Source organism: Aphis gossypii, chromosome 1 (genome assembly GCF_020184175.1).
Source record: "Aphis gossypii isolate Hap1 chromosome 1, ASM2018417v2, whole genome shotgun sequence".
In the NCBI taxonomy this organism is placed as follows: domain Eukaryota; kingdom Metazoa; phylum Arthropoda; class Insecta; order Hemiptera; family Aphididae; genus Aphis; species Aphis gossypii.
The window spans coordinates 59,071,794-59,093,231 of NC_065530.1; the positions used below are offsets into that span (position 1 = coordinate 59,071,794).

Below are 21,438 nucleotides of genomic sequence, written 5' to 3' on the forward strand. Positions count from 1 at the left end.
TAGCCATTGGGAAGGATGTTATAGTCGTATTTAATATGGAATTTCCTCGACCCCGAGAAGATTTAATATCTCTTAGACGACTGACTGACTGAGCGACATGACTACATGAGTCTTTCGGGGACAGTTATTTTTTTTCCCTAAGACCATTATTATGAACTATACCTATTTAAGTATATTATCACAACAAAAACCCTTCGTAAACTAGGTACATGCAAAAATATCTATAAACTTATCTATTAACCTTGATCTACTTTGGCCATAGATTGCTATATAATATTATATATTTATATAAGCTTTTTTAATTTTTGTATTAAAGTCTGTGACTTTGACTATTTTCTGTTATCAGTCGCTACTCGCCTGCCGGTATCAGTTATTATCATTTCATGAAATATGTTTGAGGTTACATAAGGATAAATTTCAAATTAACAATTTAATATTTATAATAATAAAATAATATTGCTGCTTAAAGTTACCTATATAATTTTTTATAGTTTCAAGTCTGTACGAATATAATCTTAAACTCTGGTTATTAGTTAGTACTTAGTATTTTATTAGTGACTTTTAAGTTAAATAGTTTATGAAAAACTATCAATACTTACTGTATTTATTCTATAAGGAGTAACGTCTTACACACTGACACTATTATAATTTTACATTATTCTATTATCTACTTATATGAAGAAAATGATGAGACAATCGCAGGTTGTCCGTCCTCATAATTTGGATGAATATTTATTGAATTTATTAAAAAGTATCTACAAAACTAGAAATCTATCCGTAGAAGTAGGTACAATTTATGAATTTTAATATAATAATCATTTTTTTTTTTTTTTGAATGATTTAAGTACCTACGCAGGAGGTAGATATTTTTCTTTTACATTACATTTGAGAAGAATGGAGAGATAAAAAAAGAGTTGAATTAGTCTTAAGAGACCTGGAAATAACCAAATTTTTGTAATGAAGTACTTTGTGGCTTATGCTAAGTGTGGTTGAATGCTTGAGTTACGTCCAAGAATAGAGCTGGGCATTAATTATTTTTCCTTAGCAAAGAAGTTATATTATCTACTACTGTGTGTACTTGGTGTTAGAGAGCTGAATGATTCTTTTTAAAACTGAACTTTGGACTTTGGATTTTGAATTATTTTTATATTTGTAATAATTTGGTAGATTGTTCTTAATATAATTTTTGAAAATTAGGGTAAGAGATTAATGAAGAAAACAAGTATGGTATTTTATTAGGTTTTCGAATCAAGATTATTTAGTGTTTCTACTTATAAGGAATGTAGGAAAGACAAAGGATAGAATTAAAAGTAAAAGTCAAAAAATAGAATATTTTTTTTGGGAAGGTGTTAAACATGTTGACTATTACATGAGTGCTACCCATCTTACCATGTAGTTTATCTCTAAGCCAAACTTACTTATTCATGTAATGTCTAGTTTGTTCTTCTATTATATTTAAAAAAATTCACATTAAAATCATAAAATGAATCGTAATTATTTCTGCTGTTCCATTGCACTATTTTAGTATAATACAAACATTTGAGAATTATAGATGATCAATAGCAGTCAATATGCTAATAACATGATTATACTTACCTAAATTATTTATTTTTGTACTAGTAAATATTCTTTGGGACTATATTATAGTTTAAAATGTTTAAATATGTATTACATTTAAATTATGTATATGATTTTAATAAGATACCTATGATTGTTTTTGTTCTTAGGAAGTATCTCAATGGTTGACTTCTGCACCTTTATATTCATATTTCCGAGTTAATACCTTAAAGGTTACACCGTTAGAAGTTATGACTTCCATAAACGAACAAATATCAAATGTAATGTATAAATTTTATTTTATTTCTTTCTATTCCCTAGATTTCTTAATTAATTTAGATTTTTTAGAATAGTATTTTCTTTCTTGACAGTTTTTTAAAATATTATTATTGTAGACATATTATAATAATGATAAATAATGTCATTAATTAACTGTGAAAAAAAAAATTAATAATTACATTTATAAAATAAAATTACATCTACAACCCTTATCCTCTCTTACGTATGATGCACCTATCACTGATAATAGACCATGTTATACAAATATCAGTGATCAAATATTAAAGTTTTTAAACTTTATTTATGTTATAGTTGAAACGACTTAAAAATAACAAAAAAGAACAACATTTAGTTAGAGTGCATAAACATTTGAGCGATTGTATAGTAATATCACCAATGGACAAGTCATTATTAGATTTAAGTCATAAAAATGAAGAAGTGATTGTTGACATTCCCACTGGGCAATCTGCATTACGAGGCTCTCACATATTTGCGCCTGGGATTATGGCTATAGCACCTGGTAAAATAAATTAAACATTTGTATGTTGTTCAATAACATTGCATACAATTATTAATTTACCATTGTAATATAATTTTGATAATGGTTTTTAAGATTTGTAGTTTTTTATAACTATAAATATATATTATCAATATTCTAATGTGGTTTTATCTTTTATTATAGTATATTAATACCGTTTTGAAATTAAAAAAAAAATATTTAGTATGTATATTATGTATTTATATTAAAATATAAGAATTTTAGTTATTACAATATTTTTATAACCTTTACATGCATATTAAATTAATTATAAAACATATTTTTTAATTATATTTTATTTCTTAGAAGTACAAGTTGATTCATTTATATCAGTTTATGCAGACTTAGCCAAAGGGTGTAAACGAGGCTATCAAAAATATTATGATAATCCAATGAAGATGTTTGTTGGCAATGGAATTGCCAAAATGAATCGTCGACAGTTATTTAATGGTGATATAAATCCTAAGTAAGATTAAATGTGTATTATGATTTCATCCATTTCATAAAATACTTAATATTACATTTTAGAGGTATTGCGGTTGAGATGACTGACCCTGTTACAGGTATCCCTTCATTCAAATTGCCTGATGAATATGGGATGCTACAGAATTTACCTTCAATTGTAACTGGATATGCACTTGATGTCAATGAAAACAACCTTAAAGTATTAGATATGTGTGCAGCACCTGGAAATAAGACTACACATATAGCAACCTTAATGAATAATAAAGTGAGTTGATCACGTGAATAAGCTTTTGACTTAACTTTCAGAATCTAACGACTCAGAAAAAAATGTATGCCAATTTGAGTAGAACATAAAAACATTATTTTTTTTTATTATTAGGGTTCAATAGATGCAATAGATAAATCAAAAACAAAATTAAAAAAAGTTGAACTTCGATGCAACAATTTTGGAATACAAAATGTGAAGATTCATCATTTTGATTCTTTGATTAGTCTAGACACAAACAATATAAATAATAATGACGATAGACCACCATTTAAAAATGAATCATTTGATCGTGTATTATTGGATGCACCGTGCAGTAATCTTGGACAACGGCCATTGCTTAATATTCAAGTTGATAAAAATCTTATAAAAAGTTTTCCTGCCTTACAAAGAAAATTATTAATAAATGTAATGGATAACAATCAGTATATTTAAAATATATATTGACAAATTAAAATACTTATTTAATTTTTGAATGTATTTTAGGCTGTAGATCTTGTTAAGCCTGGTGGTATTTTAGTTTACAGTACGTGTACAATTACGCTAGAAGAGAATGAACACAATGTAGCTTGGGTTCTTGAAAAGTTTCCACAAATGGAACTAATTGAAATAAATTCTGAAATTGGTAGTCCAGGAATTGCAACTCAAGTAAATCCAATTAATTATTTTTCTGTTATTCTTGTCTTTATTTGCATGCTCAATTTTGTTATAGGTGGGATTAAATGAAAATTTATGTAAACTTGTAAGGCGCTTTGGTCCTGAAAATGCTGAAGAAGATTCTATTGGATTTTTTATATCAAAGTTTCAAAAAAAAGTTAAATAAATTTGTTGACATATTGTTATATTACAGAATAAAAAAAATATAAAATCATTTTAAATTGTTTTTCTTTGTTATAAGCTATAGTTTGATCTACTATATTAAGTATTATAACTCAGCTCCAGAATAACTCCCTTAATAATTTACTTAATACTTACATAGACTTATTAATAATACTCTGTCTTGAAGTTTTTCTAGATGTGGCCTAAGCAATTGACACAATTTGGTTCGACTGCCTTCTTTGCTAAATAAAATAATTTCTTTCAGAACCTTACTATTATAATTTTCTTCTATTTCTGCAGTTGAAGATTTACAGTTCGAAAAGGCAACTCATCATCATTCTACTTCTCAATCTCTGTCGGTTTTCTTCTAGGAAGTTACTCATCATGCAGTATATTTAATATACATGCATCAGATATTCCTAAAATTGTAATCATGGTTATAGCAACCTATACCAACTATACAAGTATACTGGATTCAAACTCAGATTCTGTTCAATTGGCTGCATATTACTTGCGTCTCAAAGAAAGCTATATTTTTCAGGTAGTAAAGTTGACCGATAACTTGCTTCCCATTTTGGGGTGCAAGTCGGTTGTATAACTATTATTATCGATGTTATCTACTAAAATCACTAAAATCGATAGTATCGCGTCACTAAAATTTAGTTCATAAACTAATGTATAATAAACCTCACTATTTGTGGGATGATGAAAGTTCAGTTTTTAGATACAATTTATCTAGGTATACTAATCGTGGTTTATCATGATAATTCGGTACCTTATAATTTATTCATATATCTTGCTGTCTTAGCATTAATACAATAATACTAAAAAAACAAATTACAGAAAAAAGCACTTAAAATTAGAATTCTTAAAAAAAAAAATTGAAAGTTTAAAAAAAAACGAAATTTCCCCATTAAAATTTTATGATACTTATACGTTTTATTAAATATATACCAATATACCATATTATTGTCCATATTTGAATCAAAATAATAGCTTTTATTGCCATATTATAACAAAATGCAAAAAATATGAATTTTTTATTATTTTAAATTATATTATACCCAGTGATGGGGAAAGAACTCGTTCATATGAACGCGATCATTAATTAAACCCGTTCATATTGTGTGAATTTCACATGAACTCGTTCAATTTTCAAGAAATGAATTTGAACGTGAGCTATTGAGCTAAGTTCTTATTTATTCTGATCTTATAAGTTTTGGGTTTGCTCATTGCCAATTTAATTTTCATGGAACATAATTATATATTTATATTTATAACGTTTAATAGGATAAGGTACCTACTCCTTATCATCATTATGGTTATAGCTTATAGTCGCCTATAAATAACACACAAATATAAGCAAATCTTTTACTTATTATAACGACTATGGACAAACCATACACAAACGGTTTTATACACCTATAAATTATAATATATAATTAGTTCAACTATGAACTAAAATTTTAACTAGTTCATATTTAATGTCTTGAACTTAAACTCGAAGAAGTTCATTTTTATAAAGAAATTTCCCATCACCGATTTTACCATATTTGAGTTGAACTAATAACTATTATTACCATTTGACAACCTACACCATGAACTTCGTATATTGATATGAATGATATGATAACTATATGATATTTAGAAACTTTTATATTTTAATAAAAATGAATATCAATGTGCTTTTTTATTAACATAATGATATCGATTATATCGTTATTTTCGGGACGTAATTAGGTTATAAAAAAGGTATACTGGAACGCAAATAAGCTATGTCCCTTTTTGAATATTTTTTTTGGAACCCAAGACTCAACTCACTTATTGATAATAATTTCGAATGTAAGCAGTATGCTCTCGTTCAACCTTTACCCGATTTCCAAAATCCATTTGAATAAACTCACCAGGGCGCCAAGTGGGAAATTCTAACAAATCCTGAAAAATGTTTCATGTAATATTTACCTACACTTTGGAAAAATAACCTTCTTTTACTTCAACTTCAAAGAGTTGAGATATCTTATAATACTTAGGTCAAATATCTCGGAATTTTACTAGATAAAATATTAACTTATAGGGTTCTCATCATTAGTCCAAACTGATTCGTCTTATAATTAAATCCAGTAGTCAGTAGCCTACTGATCTACACAAAATCCAAACTGTACAAATCTCTACTGGAACTTGCTAAGGCCTATTGTATGCAAATCTAGGGAAGCGTCTAACCTTCTCAAACGCACGCCATTGAAGCCTTTCAGTCAATCACTTTTCACTTAATATAGACTTCGTCTCTCGGTACGTTATAAATGAATCTTTACACTAAGACTTGAAAATAAATACTGTATATCAACTAATCAAAAGCCATTATCAAGGGATCCACTTAAAACTTCATTAGCATCCTAACCCTTTAATTTATCCCCAATCACCACTCACTCTTCCTGACAACCCAACACACCACCTCAAAAGGCGTCGGTGCTGTGACCTAGGTACTAAATTAGTTGATAAATAAACTAATTCTCAGAAGGGTTTTATCACTTGATGACTTTTGTTATCGAGTGTGTTCGTGTTTTTTTATTTATATTGCTTATTGTATAACAATTTCATTTACTTATTTTGTTAAATTTTAAATAAATACAGATTGTATTTTTTTCCAAATAAACAAAAGAAAGGTAGGTTAACAATATAACAATAATATACGTATGGGGTATATATATATAATATAGGTATGTCTTATTTTTTTTTTTTAAATTTATTTCAAAAGAGAAAAACTCACATAAAAACATGGCCTTACTCCGTTATATTATATAATAATGATGGTTCTTATTACGGATATGTATACGATACGTGATGTAAATGCATATTAAATTAATAACACTCTACACTACTACTTTAATATTATATCCACGATATTGATATTATAATAATATTACGAAAATACAACAATATTAAAATATGCGTACGATAATAATAATTTTTAATAATAATTATAATAATAATAATAATAATAATAATATAAATACAATATAATGATATAGTTATAATAATAATAAAAAAAAGATTACATTTGGGATATGCATTTTATAGATATGTATCGCTGTTAAAAGTCTATATTGATCAATATAGTTATTATGTTTATATAATAATAATAATAATAATAGTTGTTATATCCTAATAGTCTTAAAATATATAAACTCATAAATCACATATAAATGTATTTAAAATTACGTAAGTCGTATGCTAATTATGTCTTTGACAATACCCCGCGAGACGATGCCGATAACGACCTTTTGACACGACACAATTGATGGTACTTAATTTTTGTTTTATGGATGTTTTTTTAAAACATTTTATTTTATTTTTTAATGTTATTCCACAAACGTCCCGCCGGGTTTTACAAAGAATCATAAGCTTTCGTCGTTACGTAATTTATTAAGATATGTATTGCGAATGGTTTTTAAGCTTAAATATTAATGATAATAATATTATAATCAATCGTATAATATGTAAATAACACTCTTCAAACATTCCTACAAGTATATATAATAACTAAATTATGACTTAAAAGTTAAAATCAATTTTTTGTTCAGCTATAGTATTCCTCATCTACAAAATTCCTAAATTTAAAACCGTATTTGGCTAATAGTTATCATATTTATATAGGTATATTATTAAATAGCGCATTTAATCTCATCTTTATACGTGCATGATATAATAAAGTAGATACTAAATACTTATAATATAAGACGCTATTATAAAAACCGAAAATCAAATCAAAATTTAAATAGGAAAATATCACGTGAATAAAATATATAGCGGAATGGGTATACCTATGCGGTTGAACAATATTGTATAATAGTATGTATAATTATGATATTTTTATGTGCAACACGCGTACGATGCAGTGTCTGTACGTCAAATGCTCGCCGACCAGTAATTTTGATTACTTACATAGCTATATAATAATATTATTATTATATTAATATGTTTAATATTGCTGCCATATAGACCTCTTTATGCCTTATGCTAATAGACAAGAGGTGATTGCACTTCGGGGTAAGAAAGATAGAAGGCGTTTTTCCGTAACTGAGTGACTATAAATGATCGTTGCCATAAAATATCATTGATTATAAATACCAGTATTTATAACCAATGATAATATTATGTATTTATGCCATTATATACTATGAGTGTGTGTTTTCCCTCTACTTTACCATCCGCTGTCCGAATTCGAATGCCCGAATAATTAATTTTGAATTTAATTTTTAACTAAAACATGGGTTACAACTTACAAATGTATTATTGACGTGTTAAAAGAGATGTTTATAGGTCTGTTTTTAATGCTAGGCGCTAGTACTATGGATATCCCACGTTCAAGATAAACATTATTCATCCAACTACGAGGATTAGCTTGTATCAATAATAATAAAAATTGGTATCAGAAATAACTGTACTAAATTAATAAATTACGTTTAGAAATGAATAAAAATATCTGTGATTCCCTGTTCTGTATTTCTATCGGCACATATAATTTTCTGTTTTAATTTTAATAAAAATATCATACATTTTTTTTATTAATAAAGTCAATTAGTTCTAACAAATATTTACCTTTTTTTCACTTCTGAAACACCGACGACGCCGGAAATTTAATACGCGTGCAGTAATTTGCAAAGCGTATTATCGTAAAATTAGCACATCTGGTGTTAAGGCGGGCAACACCATTGCAATGTGTTTATGCGCATGTCATACCTAATGCTGTTGTCATTCAAATTCAAATTTCTTGTCTATTATAATATAAGGTCTATATGGAGCCGCCAAATTTGTCGTAGTACTAGGTGCGATGGGTATGACGGGTTGATAACCTATATGGTAAAAACTTCGATTTGTCGTTGATAGATTTCGGACGATTTTAAACACCGCGGTCGTTTTAAAAATATTCCCAATGGACGGTTGTAATCCTCAATAGTTAAGTTTCTTAAATCAACAGCCCGACGATAATGATATGGAGTATGGACACACAACAAGTAGCTAGCTGGCGGCACACACACGCGTGTTATATTGTGTAGTGACTTATAATTTGACGGTAATTTTATCTTGGCAAAGGAATAAAAAAAAAATAAATAAATAAATAAAACTTAACGATTTAGTTCAAGGTTTCGTGTTCTGTGTTTGTTTAGATGGGGTTTTTTTTCCACGGCTATAATTTCAAATTAAAAATAATTACTACAGCGCTATACGCTGCCATAATATAATGAATTCGACGTCACTGTCATCGTCGTCGAAAACGATCGATGAATTCCCGAAGCGTGTTCTAATCGTTTTACCTATGTACACCATTATTGTACCTACACCGGTTACACGACAACCACTGCGGTGTCCGAGTGGCGCACGCTTGCGTTGTACACTCTACGCTGCGACATTATGGTATAGATTATTAAATTATATACGACACGCACGGGGATGGATATTTTAAAAGCGTATAATGTCTCCGATGAAAAAAAAAACACTTCACTTAAAATTGCATTGTACTCTAAACAGCACTAAACGCTAAGAGTCGCGCTACACGTTTTCCGTGTGGCTGCGACGATAAAATATAATATTATTATTAATATATTGTTGTGTTAAGATTAAATTATCATTACCTATTTATAATATATTGTAAACTTATATGTACGATACGGATGATATGTGGTTGATATGTTGTCGGCAAAAGGTCCGACGTTTGTCGGCCAAATTGAAAGAACGATAAACGAAAAATATACATAAAAAAAAAAAAAATAAAAAAAATATACAAACACCTGAGTATGTAGGTGATATTATATTATACTCGTAGTCGGCACATCGAAATCGTATTGTATGTACGACCGTCTCGTCATGTTGGTTCGATATCGATATTAAACATATTCGTATCGCATCAATAATGACGGCTGTTGTCGGTATGGTGCGTCGTTTCGTTATTGTTTTTTTTTTTCAAAAGACGGAGAACAACATAAATAAATAAAAACAAAACAATAATATCATGCGACGAGTGTAGGTCTTAACACCACGAATTTTGACGCTCTCCGTTCGATCGATTTCGGTGGTCGAGATATTCAAAGCTTAGTAACTGGTAATGAGTTATCATCGCGTTTTTGAATATTATTATTCATATAGGTACATGTAGGTACCTAACATAATAATTTAGGTACCCGTCTTAATGTATACCGTATATACTCGGGTCTGGGCCATGTACACAGTGCACATTGGCACGTTAGATATAGTATGTATTTACGAGTAATATCAACGCGAGTTCGGGAGGTCATGGCTGTTGAATATGCGTATGTATAACACAAACATATTTTATTTATACGATTATGGCGTGAATATTAGATAGCTCGTGTGCATTTGCAGAGTGTAAGCGCGTGTGTGTGTATGTATATTTGTGTGTATGTGTGTGTGTGTGTGTGTGTGTGGTGTGTGTGTGTGTGTGTGTGTGTGTGTGTGTGTTTGTGTGTGTGTGTGTTCGCTATTGTGCTTATTTGAATTGGTGTAGAGCAAAGACGACAACTATTAGGACGCGGGACAGGACTCTAGATTCGCCGATCCCGTTGACTGACGACGAGTATTTTTTACCCACGCAGTTCATTCTTTCCACTGGCAAATTCAAAACACTGAATTCCCTGCAAACACAACACAAATAACAATACATTATCATTCATCATCATCACTTCTATTTATGAACGATTAAAGATGCGTAAAATCGAGTTGATATTACAACAATGTTAAATGTATATATAAAATAATAACATAATATAATATTATGTATACGGATGGTGTATTATAATGCGAACCGCATAAATTATATTATTCAATAGGTACCTAGTATAAACGTACGTGCTCCGTCTAACATTATGATTTTCATACCTTTTTTTTTGGAAAATGTTATATTGTCATGGAATTAAGACGTCTTTGCATACTTTTGATTTTAAACAAAAAATATGACGAGGATATCGAAAATATTTATTTTCAAATTTTATCTGCGTCAGGATTTAATATGTATTTGCACGAACATTTTATAGTTTATTATTATATACGAGTACACAACGGCGCAAGTATGTAACGATATGAAACTGAAGTTTAATCGACAATCTGAACCATAATATATATCGTGTGTAACATATGTGTACTTGGGTATAAGAGTTCACATATCGATTTTTCAATAATTTATTTATGTGCAAGGAATACCTACTTACGAATCAGTAATAATATGTCAGTGGATACAGATTTGGTCGATGTATCCAATAATCAAAATTAATTTTTAGAAAATTGATTTAATCATTTTCCACTTTTATTAAATTTAATGCTATGACGTATGTTATAATATTAAAGTACTATACTGCTCCACGAGACAAACGTGCTCAAAACGAGTGTCCGACGACCAGTTTTCCAGGAATTTAAATTTTTCTCAAATAAAAAAATAAAAGGTACAAAAATGAATTAAAAAAGTTCTTATAGTTTATGATTTATATATACTGTACTGGAAATTTAATTAAAATTCTTTAGATCATTTATATAGTGTTTCAAATAACGTTTTATAACTTATTATAGATACCTACAGGCAACGGACCTACACTTTTCTGGTATGGTGTAAAATTGTTAAATAATAACAAACTTCTATATTGTTTAGTATATAATGAACTATGATAAAAGCTCAAAGTGATTTAAGGTTAATAAAGTTTGTTTCTCGTCAACATGTGTATTATACACTGCATGGTCTGTATGTGTAGTATAATCATTTCAAAAATATAATTAAAAACAGAGCACATTAGCATTTGTTTGTTTATATTTGTTTTATTTTAGAATAAATTATCATTCAAAAGAGTGGAAAATCGTTATATTAAAGAACAGCACTATATTTTGTTTCTGAGTTTATAACTTATAGACTTTTTATGCTAATGTATGCCTGTTTCGGATTTCCTCTATCACGTCTACTTTTATTACATTCGACGGTGAGACATTTTGAAAAAAATATTATCATGTACTTTACATTCATGCCACTACTAGTTAAAATATCGTATAGGTATATCGTTTACATTATGCACATTTTAAATAATGTTAAATAAATATAACTGTAGTAATAAAGACCGATTTGGACATTTCCAAAAAATTATAGGTAACGCATTTTTTGTTCAATATACATTAATGAAATGTAAATTATGTAGATATAGAAGGAGATTATCAACTGTTAGGTTTTAAATCGATGAAAAAATTGCAATAAAGCTCACACATCTTCTTTCTAAGAGGTTTCAGGTTTGATACAGGCAATTTTAATAAAAATATTAGAAAAAATTAAAATTAACAGTTTTAAATATACGTATTTAAAATATTTAATTGTTTAATTACTAATTCATAATTTATGCTCATATGTTTTTAATAAAAATTTGTAATTGTATTTATCTAAAAGGAATTAGGTGTAAAAATTAAAAAAAAAAAATTTATTACATGGTTGAATATAACAATACTAGCTGTTTAGTTTTTTAATTTAATGTATAAATTGAATATGGTTTATTAGCATACCTATTCCATTTGAATACTGTTTTTTTTTCATTATGTTTTTGTATAAATAAGTTGGATAAAGTTTGCCTATTAATCAATAATAAGTATAATATTAATCGAAAAAATAAAAAGATTATAGAATAATTATTATTCATCCTACAAATTTATAAAATATGAATAATTAATAATTTATATAAATGATTTTTATTTTATTACCTACATAAGATTTTAGTGTCCTGCAGTAATCATATTTTGGGCATGTACCAGTTACCTCCAAAAGTACCTTTTTTATACCAATTCCCCCCAAACTACCTAGAGGAAAATGTATCAGTTGCCCTTACATGTTAATATATACACGATTACAATATATAACTCATAAAATAGGGTAGGTAAATATACAAATCATAAATAAAATGTAAAATTATTTATAAAAATAAAGTAAAATAGTTTAAAACTTTAAAATTATAGTCAAATTTATAATAGATAATTTAATAAAAAAATAGTAAAAAATTCAATATGCATTTTAATTTTTAAATGGCATACACAAAAAAAAATATAGTTACAAAAAATATATTATTATTTCAAGAAATAAATTAGTGATAAGCTGATAATATGTATAATTGAGATTAAAAATTAAAAACTATTTATTTATTTTTTGCGTGCATTAATCATTATTTTAGTAATACAATTTATAATTCTCAATCAAAAGTAGAAATATGTGTTTTATATGTTACGAGTTATGACCAAATATTTTTTTGAATTTTCAAGTATAAACGATCGACGAACGTATATAGTATACCGTACCATATGAATGTATGTTTGACAAAAAAACCAAGTTATATACTTTGATCAGTTTAATTATTATCGACTTAAATGCAATGAATTCAATCATACTAAATATACAAAAATATGCATTAAGTTCAATATATGCAAAAACATGCAAAATAAAAATAGTACCATTTTCATCACAATAATATAAATTCCATTTGGACGTAGAAAAAAAACACGCTGTTGCATACAAATCCTAGCTCTGGTTATTACAAAATACAGTATTATATATTACCTATATTATAATATATTATAATTATAATTATATATCATGTTATTTATGATTTGTATATTTACCTCCCCTATTTTACTAGCTATATATTGTAATCCTGTATATATTAACATGTGAGGGCAACTTGTACATTTGGTTGAGGGCAACTAGTATATTTTTAAAATCTCAATAACAGCCGTGGGGGGCAACTGGTCAACACCCTCATATTTTATCTAAAAACTATAAAGACTCTCCAACATACATAACCGAATAGGTATATATTTTTCATTTAGTTTGTTTAATATAATTTGAAATCCGGGGAAAGTAGTTTAGTTTTTATTATTTATTTTTATCAAGTTTTGTCAGCATTATAATAAGACTATATACATAATACAGGTATATATTATTATTTATTATACAGAATAAAGTTATACAGAAATAACGATGAAAGTCTCCACTGTGGATAACATTAATAAAATAGAAACGCTATGGTATTATCAACATATTTTGTGTTGTTAAATGTTTAAAGCAATATTTTCGAAAAAAATATTTAAATACGACTGGACTTATAAAAAAAATTCTACTTGAGAATATTTATATTAATTATTGCATTGACTTCGCTCAGAATCATTTTTACATGTAATTTCCAATTGAAAAAATACTAACTCCACTATCATATTATTCCTAAAATCTTGTTTCAACTACACCAGTGCCTGGTATAAAGATTGTGGATTTTTTTTAAACATAATTTGTTATTTAGGCTATCTGTTATGTAAGCTGAACAGAACTAGCTTAAATATTGATAAAATAAATATCAACATGGAAATAATAAATTAAAGAAGTCTCTTAGTGAAGGTAAGTATATGAAATAGTAACTATTATACCTATTCTATTTATATTTATACCTTTTAATAATGATGTACCTATACATTTTTCTTTTTAAACGAGCATGTCAAGATATTATTGTCAATTTAGCCTTATTTTGGAAAATAATTAACCTGGTTTTAGTTTTCGTTTTCCGAATTAACGTGTACACTCGTTCTCAGATTGTTCGAGTGAACTTCATACATATTATTATAATTTTATTCATTTTTATAAATAAAAAATAACACACACCTGTGTTCATCTTCCATCAGGCAGAGTATGTGTTTCTTTTGTATGATGTCGTCGTCGTCTCGGTGACGTAACTCTTTTAGCCAATCCCTGTACCAGCGCAGGTCACAGTCACAAATCAGTGGGTTATCTGAGGAAGCGAAGAAAAATAAATAAAACATTAAACTTTTGGGATTCAGGTATACCTAACATTTCGAAAAGGGTCGTTTTTATCCAACCCAATCGCCTGGAACGTCACAATCGGGTAGAGTTGCTCGAAATAATGTCTATTTCAGTGGTCATTAATATTGTGTTATGTGTGGTGTTTTTTTCGATTTTTATTATTTTTTTTTATTTTAGGTGTGGTTTATTTCTCGGAATGGTATTTTTTGTCTTTCAAAATTTATATTTTTCGGGGTAAATAATATAATATAGGTACCTACCTACGTATTACATAATATAAAACATTACTTATATTATTGAGATCGTTTTTTGAAAAATCGGATAATTCTGTGGCGGTACGAAGCAGGTGTTTCATAGGTAGGTGCTTATAATTGTATATAGATTTTATTTAATAAATTAGTAGTTTTGTACTTAAATTATAAAGTGATCAAACGATGTTAATAAACTGATAAAAAGTTAATATTTTTTTAAAATTACCTTATTAACAACGAAATTTCCGAAAAGTCGAATAATCCAATTAACTCAAAAAAATAATATTTATTAAATATTATTAAGTACCAACAGTAAAACAATTCAATCATTTAGTTTTAATTTTTAATTAGATATGAACAATTCATTGAATGCAATATTGCATATTATGGATACATAGCGAAAATGTGTTAATATTTTATAATATTATTTCTCTTACAAAAAGTGTATTTATGTATCAAAGTTTTTCATAAAAATAAATATATTTTTCTTTCAAACTATGTTTTCAATTGACAGAAGGTGAGAAAAGTGGTGTAGTTCATCATTGACATTCATATTTTATAATAATTGAAATCCGTGTCTAAAAACGTGACGTTTGCGTAGACAAAAAAAACTTTTAAATGATTTTTGAAAACAAAACCTATTCATTTGTCAGTGTATTTACAATTTGTATTTATTATTATTTGTTTCATACTTGCGTGGGTTTTTTTTCAGATGGGAAGAAGGTGGGTGAGGGTTGAGGGTTGGTTGTATATCCGTCGACTTACCCATAATATCAATAACAGTTGCAGTGTCTACGATTGCCTCGAGCGCTTCTTCCGGAACTCGCGTCAGTTTGTTGTTTTGCAGGTTCAATATTTCCAAAGAATTCAAATTCTCGAACGCCATCATTGGTAACGTTTTAATGCTTAACAAAAAATAATCAGCATCATTTTTCGACCAATCAAGCGAAATAAAATGTATTGGATTTGATACGACTTACTCGTTTTTTTGTAAATTCAAAAACGTGATCGAATCTCCAAAACCTGTGAAAGCATCTTCGGCAATATGTGATATGTTGTTTGCTTTAAGGTCCAAGTGTCGAAGTCTGTGCAAACGACGGAGCGATTCGCTTGGTATTGTATGCAAGTTGTTGTCACCCAATCTCAAATATTGAAGATTTTCTAAAAAAAGAATATACATACATTTTTTTACAGCGAAGTATTATTTAAGCATTGAACATTTTTTTTATAATAATTAAAGGGGGTTATATTTTTTTTTCATGTAGATTAGTAATTTTTAAAAAATAATCCCATGATTATAATTGTTCATAAACTGTATAATGCATTTAATATAATTAGACTTCTGGGTATGCTGTGCTCAAAGCTTGTGTATAGCATACGCAATTATATTAATTTTGTTTATTATTATCATTTTTTAATGTTTTATTATGGTTTGTTGTATTATTTCAGTGAAATAAACAAAATTATCATTCTTCATGCTTCATGGTATTTTTGTTTAAATTGAAGTACTTACTATTTTTATTACTTTTTAATATAATTTATTATACAATTTTAATATTTTGGAAAAGATTTTATATTTTTAAAATGCACATTAAATATTTCTGTTGGAAAATAATTTATTATACGTAAGTTGATGAAAAAAATATATGAACTAACTTCATATATGTTTTATATTTAATTATGTACTCGTAGATGATTATCTGAATCAGGTTTTAAAGGAGAATCGGTTACATTTGGTTTGCCATTGAGTTGTATAAGAACATGAACTTAAAAAAAATCTATAAACATATCAATTGTTTAGCTTGATAAGCATTTTAAAACATGTATTTCACAAAACATCACACAAAAAACTATTACACAGTGGAAATCGGCCTCTACAGTGTTTGGAGTAGTGCCATAAAATCGTCTATATCATTGGTTCATTGTTCAGTTTCAGGAATCTAGAAATAAATTGAACGGTCAACTTTGTAATACCAAAAACCGTCAGTAACAAAGGCTCACAAATTTCGGTTCAATTTATTTTATAGTTGTAACGATAATTTATTTTATGTATTAAAATTAAAAAAATAAATACCTATTCATTAAAATTGTAATAACCCAAACTCGTAGGAGTGTAAAAATAATCTAAATATTGTAAATGATTATATGTGTTCAAGAAACAGTTGGCAAAAAACGGAATAAATTTAAAATATTTTTTCACTTGAAAAGTACATAATATTGTGAAGTTTCTGCTATCAGATTTTCTTGCTTTATAGAATAGTTCAAGGTTCAATACTTAAGTGCAATTTGTGTCCATTTGTAATTGACATAACATCGATATCTTTGTAAACCTTTTATCACCCTAAAAGATATTCTCCGGGGAAAAAGGATACGTTATTATAAAACCAATATCATCCTCAGACCACTCATGAAATTAAAATCAAGAGATTTGAATGGAAAAGCTATGGTCAATGGATATTTGTATACCTGCAATAATGCCAATAATGGAACTCTTCCCGTATAATATTAATTACTTAGTAATGTTTAAATTTAAATATTTGTAGTGAATTCTAATGAATTTCAAATTGATTAAATATAAGGAATTCTGTTGATTTTTTTGATGAATTTTCCATATTATATAAGTACCTAGGTATGTAAAATTATAATAATTTTACCTTTTACGATTATAACTTTTATATAAAAATTTAAAGAAAAAGCGATTTAAAATATTTATTTTGAAGTAGCAATTTTGTGAATAGTGTTAATAATAAAATAATACGATTATCATTATTAATTTTTTTTTATTAACCTTATTCAGTGTTATTTTGAATACATAATCGCGATTTGAAAATTTAAATAAAATAAATGGTGTTTGGTAAATATTTGAGATAAATTTAAATAATTGTTTGTTAAAAATGTATGCACAGCTTATTATAATATGCATAGCTTATATAAAAAATTACAAAAACATTTAGCGTAATAATAACTGAATAACGCGCTTTGCTTTTATTTTAACAACGTGTAAAAATTATATTATTTTAAAGTGTAATAATTGGTAATCACGCTATATACATTGTTAACTACCTGTATATTATCTGTCTATTATTTCTATCTTATAATATTTGATACTATATACATATTTATTAATGTACCTTATCTGTATTTGTATGTGATGCTATTTAATTACTCTATTTTTGTTTTGTTACGCCTATAAATTATTTTATAGGCGATTGCATAAGTACTTTTATTGTATAATTGTTGTTCTATAATAGTTATTACTAATAGCTAAAAAAAAAAGCGTTATTGTTATTCTTATGTAGAATGTAATCTACATTCACTTCAGGGTTTTAAATCAATCTTATAACTAAGTGCTTCGAATAATAATAATAATAATAATAATATTATGATGTTAATTGGGGAAATAGCTATTGTATTATATAATATACCAACCTAATACCTGCCATCTAATATCGATCAATGTAGGTCGTCTGTGCTATTAAACTTAAATTACTAAGGATGGTGCTTTAATAGTCTATGTTGATATGGTAGTTTTTAAGATTTGAAATTTGTAGGAAATTTTTTCAATTATTTAGAATTTTATAATTTGTAAATAATTTACGATACAAGTAACTACAAGATTAAATATTAAATTTTAGATTTATGTAAAATTATTTCTATGGATCATTATATTCTAAGACTCTTAAGTACTCGAAGTATGCTACTCGCCGAATTTCGATTTATTTATTTACAAATGTTTGAAAAACCATTTACTTAATTATTTCCAACAAAAATTCAAATTTGAAAATAATAAGTTTGTACACGATACTCATTCAATGGTTTAAGATTATGTTTCTTAAGTATACTTAAAAATTCAAAATATCAGAATTTGAATAAATTTATTGTTAGAAGGAAAATTTAATGAATCAAGTTGTTTATCTGTTCGTTTGAGTTACGTGAAAAATCACATTTGTTGTATTTTTAATTTAATATCTTTAACAATACAGAGAATAGAAATAAATGTTCTTTCTATTTATTTTACCATCATGATTTTTTTCAATCTTAAAATGGTTTTCTTACTTTCTTAGGTAAATGTTATTCTTTGTTTATAAAGACCAATGAAAACGTTACTTAAAATTGGGAAACTTTAAAACTATTCTTAAAGAGAGTACACTTCAAAAACGTATAGGTTTATGTTTATCTGATAATATTGACATGTTTTATCGTTAACTTTGCCAATCTACAGTCACTATAAAAGATTTTCTAAAACTATAATAATTGTAATTACATATGAAATTTTTTTTTTAAATAACGTGTGGTCAATATAGTTAGTTAAGGTTTTGATTAATATAAAATACAACTAAAATATCTAATTAATTACAACATTGATTGTTATTAAAATATAATTAAATTCATGTCGTTTCAACGAAGATGAGTAAAAATCTGCATTATTGATAGCGGACTTTTCTCAGTAAGCCCATATCGATAGGAATACAGCATGCATGATAATACATTATAGGTACACCACTAATCAAACAAGTCTGTGCAAATATTCAGAATAAAACATTATAAAATAAAGCTTAAACAATTTATGCGAAACAATCATGTTCATTATGGGTCTGTGATGAAGATACGACTACCAGCTGCACAAACAATAATTGTTAATTATTGTTATTTTTTCGCTCCTATTACTGTTGTTGTAAATTATGTTCGGTATATCATAATATTCTTTAAAAGTTGTTAAGCAATATCATAATATATTTACATACTATTTTGATATCAATTCTCTCGTTTATTAATTGTTCTACATTAATTAAGTTGTATTTTTAACACACGTGCATTATACACGAAATCGTTAAACGTTAAACTATAGGTACCTACTGTGATTTCTTTCGTTTACTCGACGTAGATAGCAAGCATAAATACTAGTATAATAAATAATAAGTAATAAGTAATAGTATAATGTTCAAATGTTTTAATAATATTGTTCAATAAATCGTAAATGTCTAAGTTGTACAATATGTTTATGAATCACAGCAAACCCTCGGAAACAGTCTTTCGAGAGTTTAGGTAAATAAAATATAATCACTATTTTGTTTCATTTTATTTTGATATGATTTCTGTTAAAAAAGTTGAAAATCTAAAAAATCAGGTAGGTAATTTAAAATTCTATGCATAAAACGATTTACTAAGCATTTTTTTTTAATAAATAATTAGTTTAATTGAATTCTGGTTTTTGGTATTTTTAACTATATATATTCTTATGTAATAAAATATTGTAATATCAAATACTTTGAGTTAATCAGAGGACCATTTAACTATTTAAAGGGTGCCTACTGTTCAGTGGGGATGACAACTTTTTTTTAAAATTAGAATCACCTTATTTTCTTGTAAATAATTTACAAAAAGTTATTAAATTAACAATAATTGTTAATTTAATAACTTTTTGGATAATTTTGATGTATAAATTAAAATTCGATCTATAATATTTTAAGCTAGATCAGCTATTTAACTTCGTATACTAATGATCATAAATCTCAAAAAGTTGGCGTGGAAGATTATAATAGCTAATACATATTAATATTAACTACAATTTTTATCAATTGTTCGAGTATAATAAATGCTATATACAATATTACATAACTAGGTATATACTCAAAATTAATTAAAACAATTTTTAAACACTATATTATCTTAAGTAAAATAGTAAATAATACAGTTTAATAATTTAGAAACAAATAATTTGAGTTTTGAATTAGATATACCGAATTTTTTAAAAAAGCATAACGAATAAGAATTTACAATAAAACTGGTTTGGTTTTAGAAGTGTAGGTATACTAAGGTCACTAATATTACAGTTTACTTAGTGTATTCAAAAAAATGAATAATTAAAAAAATAAAATAATAGTTTTTTTTATTATTATAAGAATGTAATTTATTATTGATAATGAAATTCGATTATTTGAATTATGAACATACTATCTAAATATATGATTACCTACCCGTTATTACACGAGAGCTATAGCCGCGGACGTTAACCCAGTGTTAATAGTAATTAGTGTTATTAGTTTATTACGTTTACATACATCACATATATATTTTTATCTTCACTATTAGCTTATCAGTTAGTTATAATGTAAGTATAAATATTTATTATTCTCATTTGTTATACCATTTGTATTCTTTATCTTTTTTTATAAAGACGTACCTATAATATAGTATTATACAATTTACATAAACTGCATATATGTATATTAACACGAACGTAACTATTAACACTGAGAATCGTCGTCAGCATTTGCTCGGATCGCACCCTGCCGAGTCGGTGTACGGCTGAGATTCGCTTGCCGTCAATGGAATAGTATGTCTGTTCGCTATATCAGTCGGGGGGGGGGGGGGGGGGGGCCTACGACCACCAGACGTGATTCGGGCGTAATGTTCATAAATC

The 21,438-nt window shown here is 27.0% G+C and overlaps 2 protein-coding genes across 6 annotated transcripts in view; one reads left to right on the forward strand and one right to left on the reverse strand.

The window, feature by feature from the left end:
- Positions 1 to 435: 435 nt before the first annotated feature.
- LOC114128539 (tRNA (cytosine(72)-C(5))-methyltransferase NSUN6) lies at positions 436 to 3,975 on the forward strand. Of its 2 annotated transcripts, none has more exons than XM_027993066.2 (8): positions 436 to 783; positions 1,728 to 1,838; positions 2,149 to 2,356; positions 2,681 to 2,840; positions 2,903 to 3,104; positions 3,219 to 3,512; positions 3,591 to 3,752; positions 3,817 to 3,975. In XM_027993066.2, exons 1-8 carry the CDS (start codon positions 676 to 678, stop codon positions 3,925 to 3,927), a joined length of 1,356 nt encoding a protein of 451 aa, XP_027848867.1. In that variant the 5' UTR covers positions 436 to 675; the 3' UTR covers positions 3,928 to 3,975. The 2 variants fall into 2 exon arrangements, with proteins under 2 accessions (XP_027848867.1, XP_027848868.1); XM_027993067.2 differs by having other exon boundaries at positions 437 to 787.
- A 2,672-nt stretch (positions 3,976 to 6,647) lies between these two features.
- Positions 6,648 to 21,438, reverse strand: part of LOC114128526 (leucine-rich repeats and immunoglobulin-like domains protein 2) — a 109,783-nt gene continuing 94,992 nt past the window's right edge. For all 4 annotated transcript variants that reach the window (XM_050198573.1, XM_050198574.1, XM_050198575.1 and 1 more), the window contains 4 exons: positions 15,995 to 16,175; positions 15,780 to 15,919; positions 14,605 to 14,731; positions 6,648 to 10,573 (listed from right to left, as the gene is read on the reverse strand). In XM_050198573.1, coding sequence (XP_050054530.1) covers positions 10,429 to 10,573; positions 14,605 to 14,731; positions 15,780 to 15,919; positions 15,995 to 16,175 — 593 coding nt within the window. In that variant the 3' untranslated portion in view covers positions 6,648 to 10,428. The remainder of the gene's footprint in view (positions 10,574 to 14,604; positions 14,732 to 15,779; positions 15,920 to 15,994; positions 16,176 to 21,438) is intronic.

Coding starts and splice junctions, on each gene's coding strand:
- LOC114128539 (XM_027993066.2), top strand. CDS start 676: ATGAAGAAAATGATGAGACAATCGCAGGTTGTCCGTCCTCATAATTTG. Junction 3,105..3,218: donor CAACCTTAATGAATAATAAA/GTGAGTTGATCA, acceptor TTTTATTATTAG/GGTTCAATAGATGCAATAGA. Junction 3,513..3,590: donor AAAGAAAATTATTAATAAAT/GTAATGGATAAC, acceptor AATGTATTTTAG/GCTGTAGATCTTGTTAAGCC.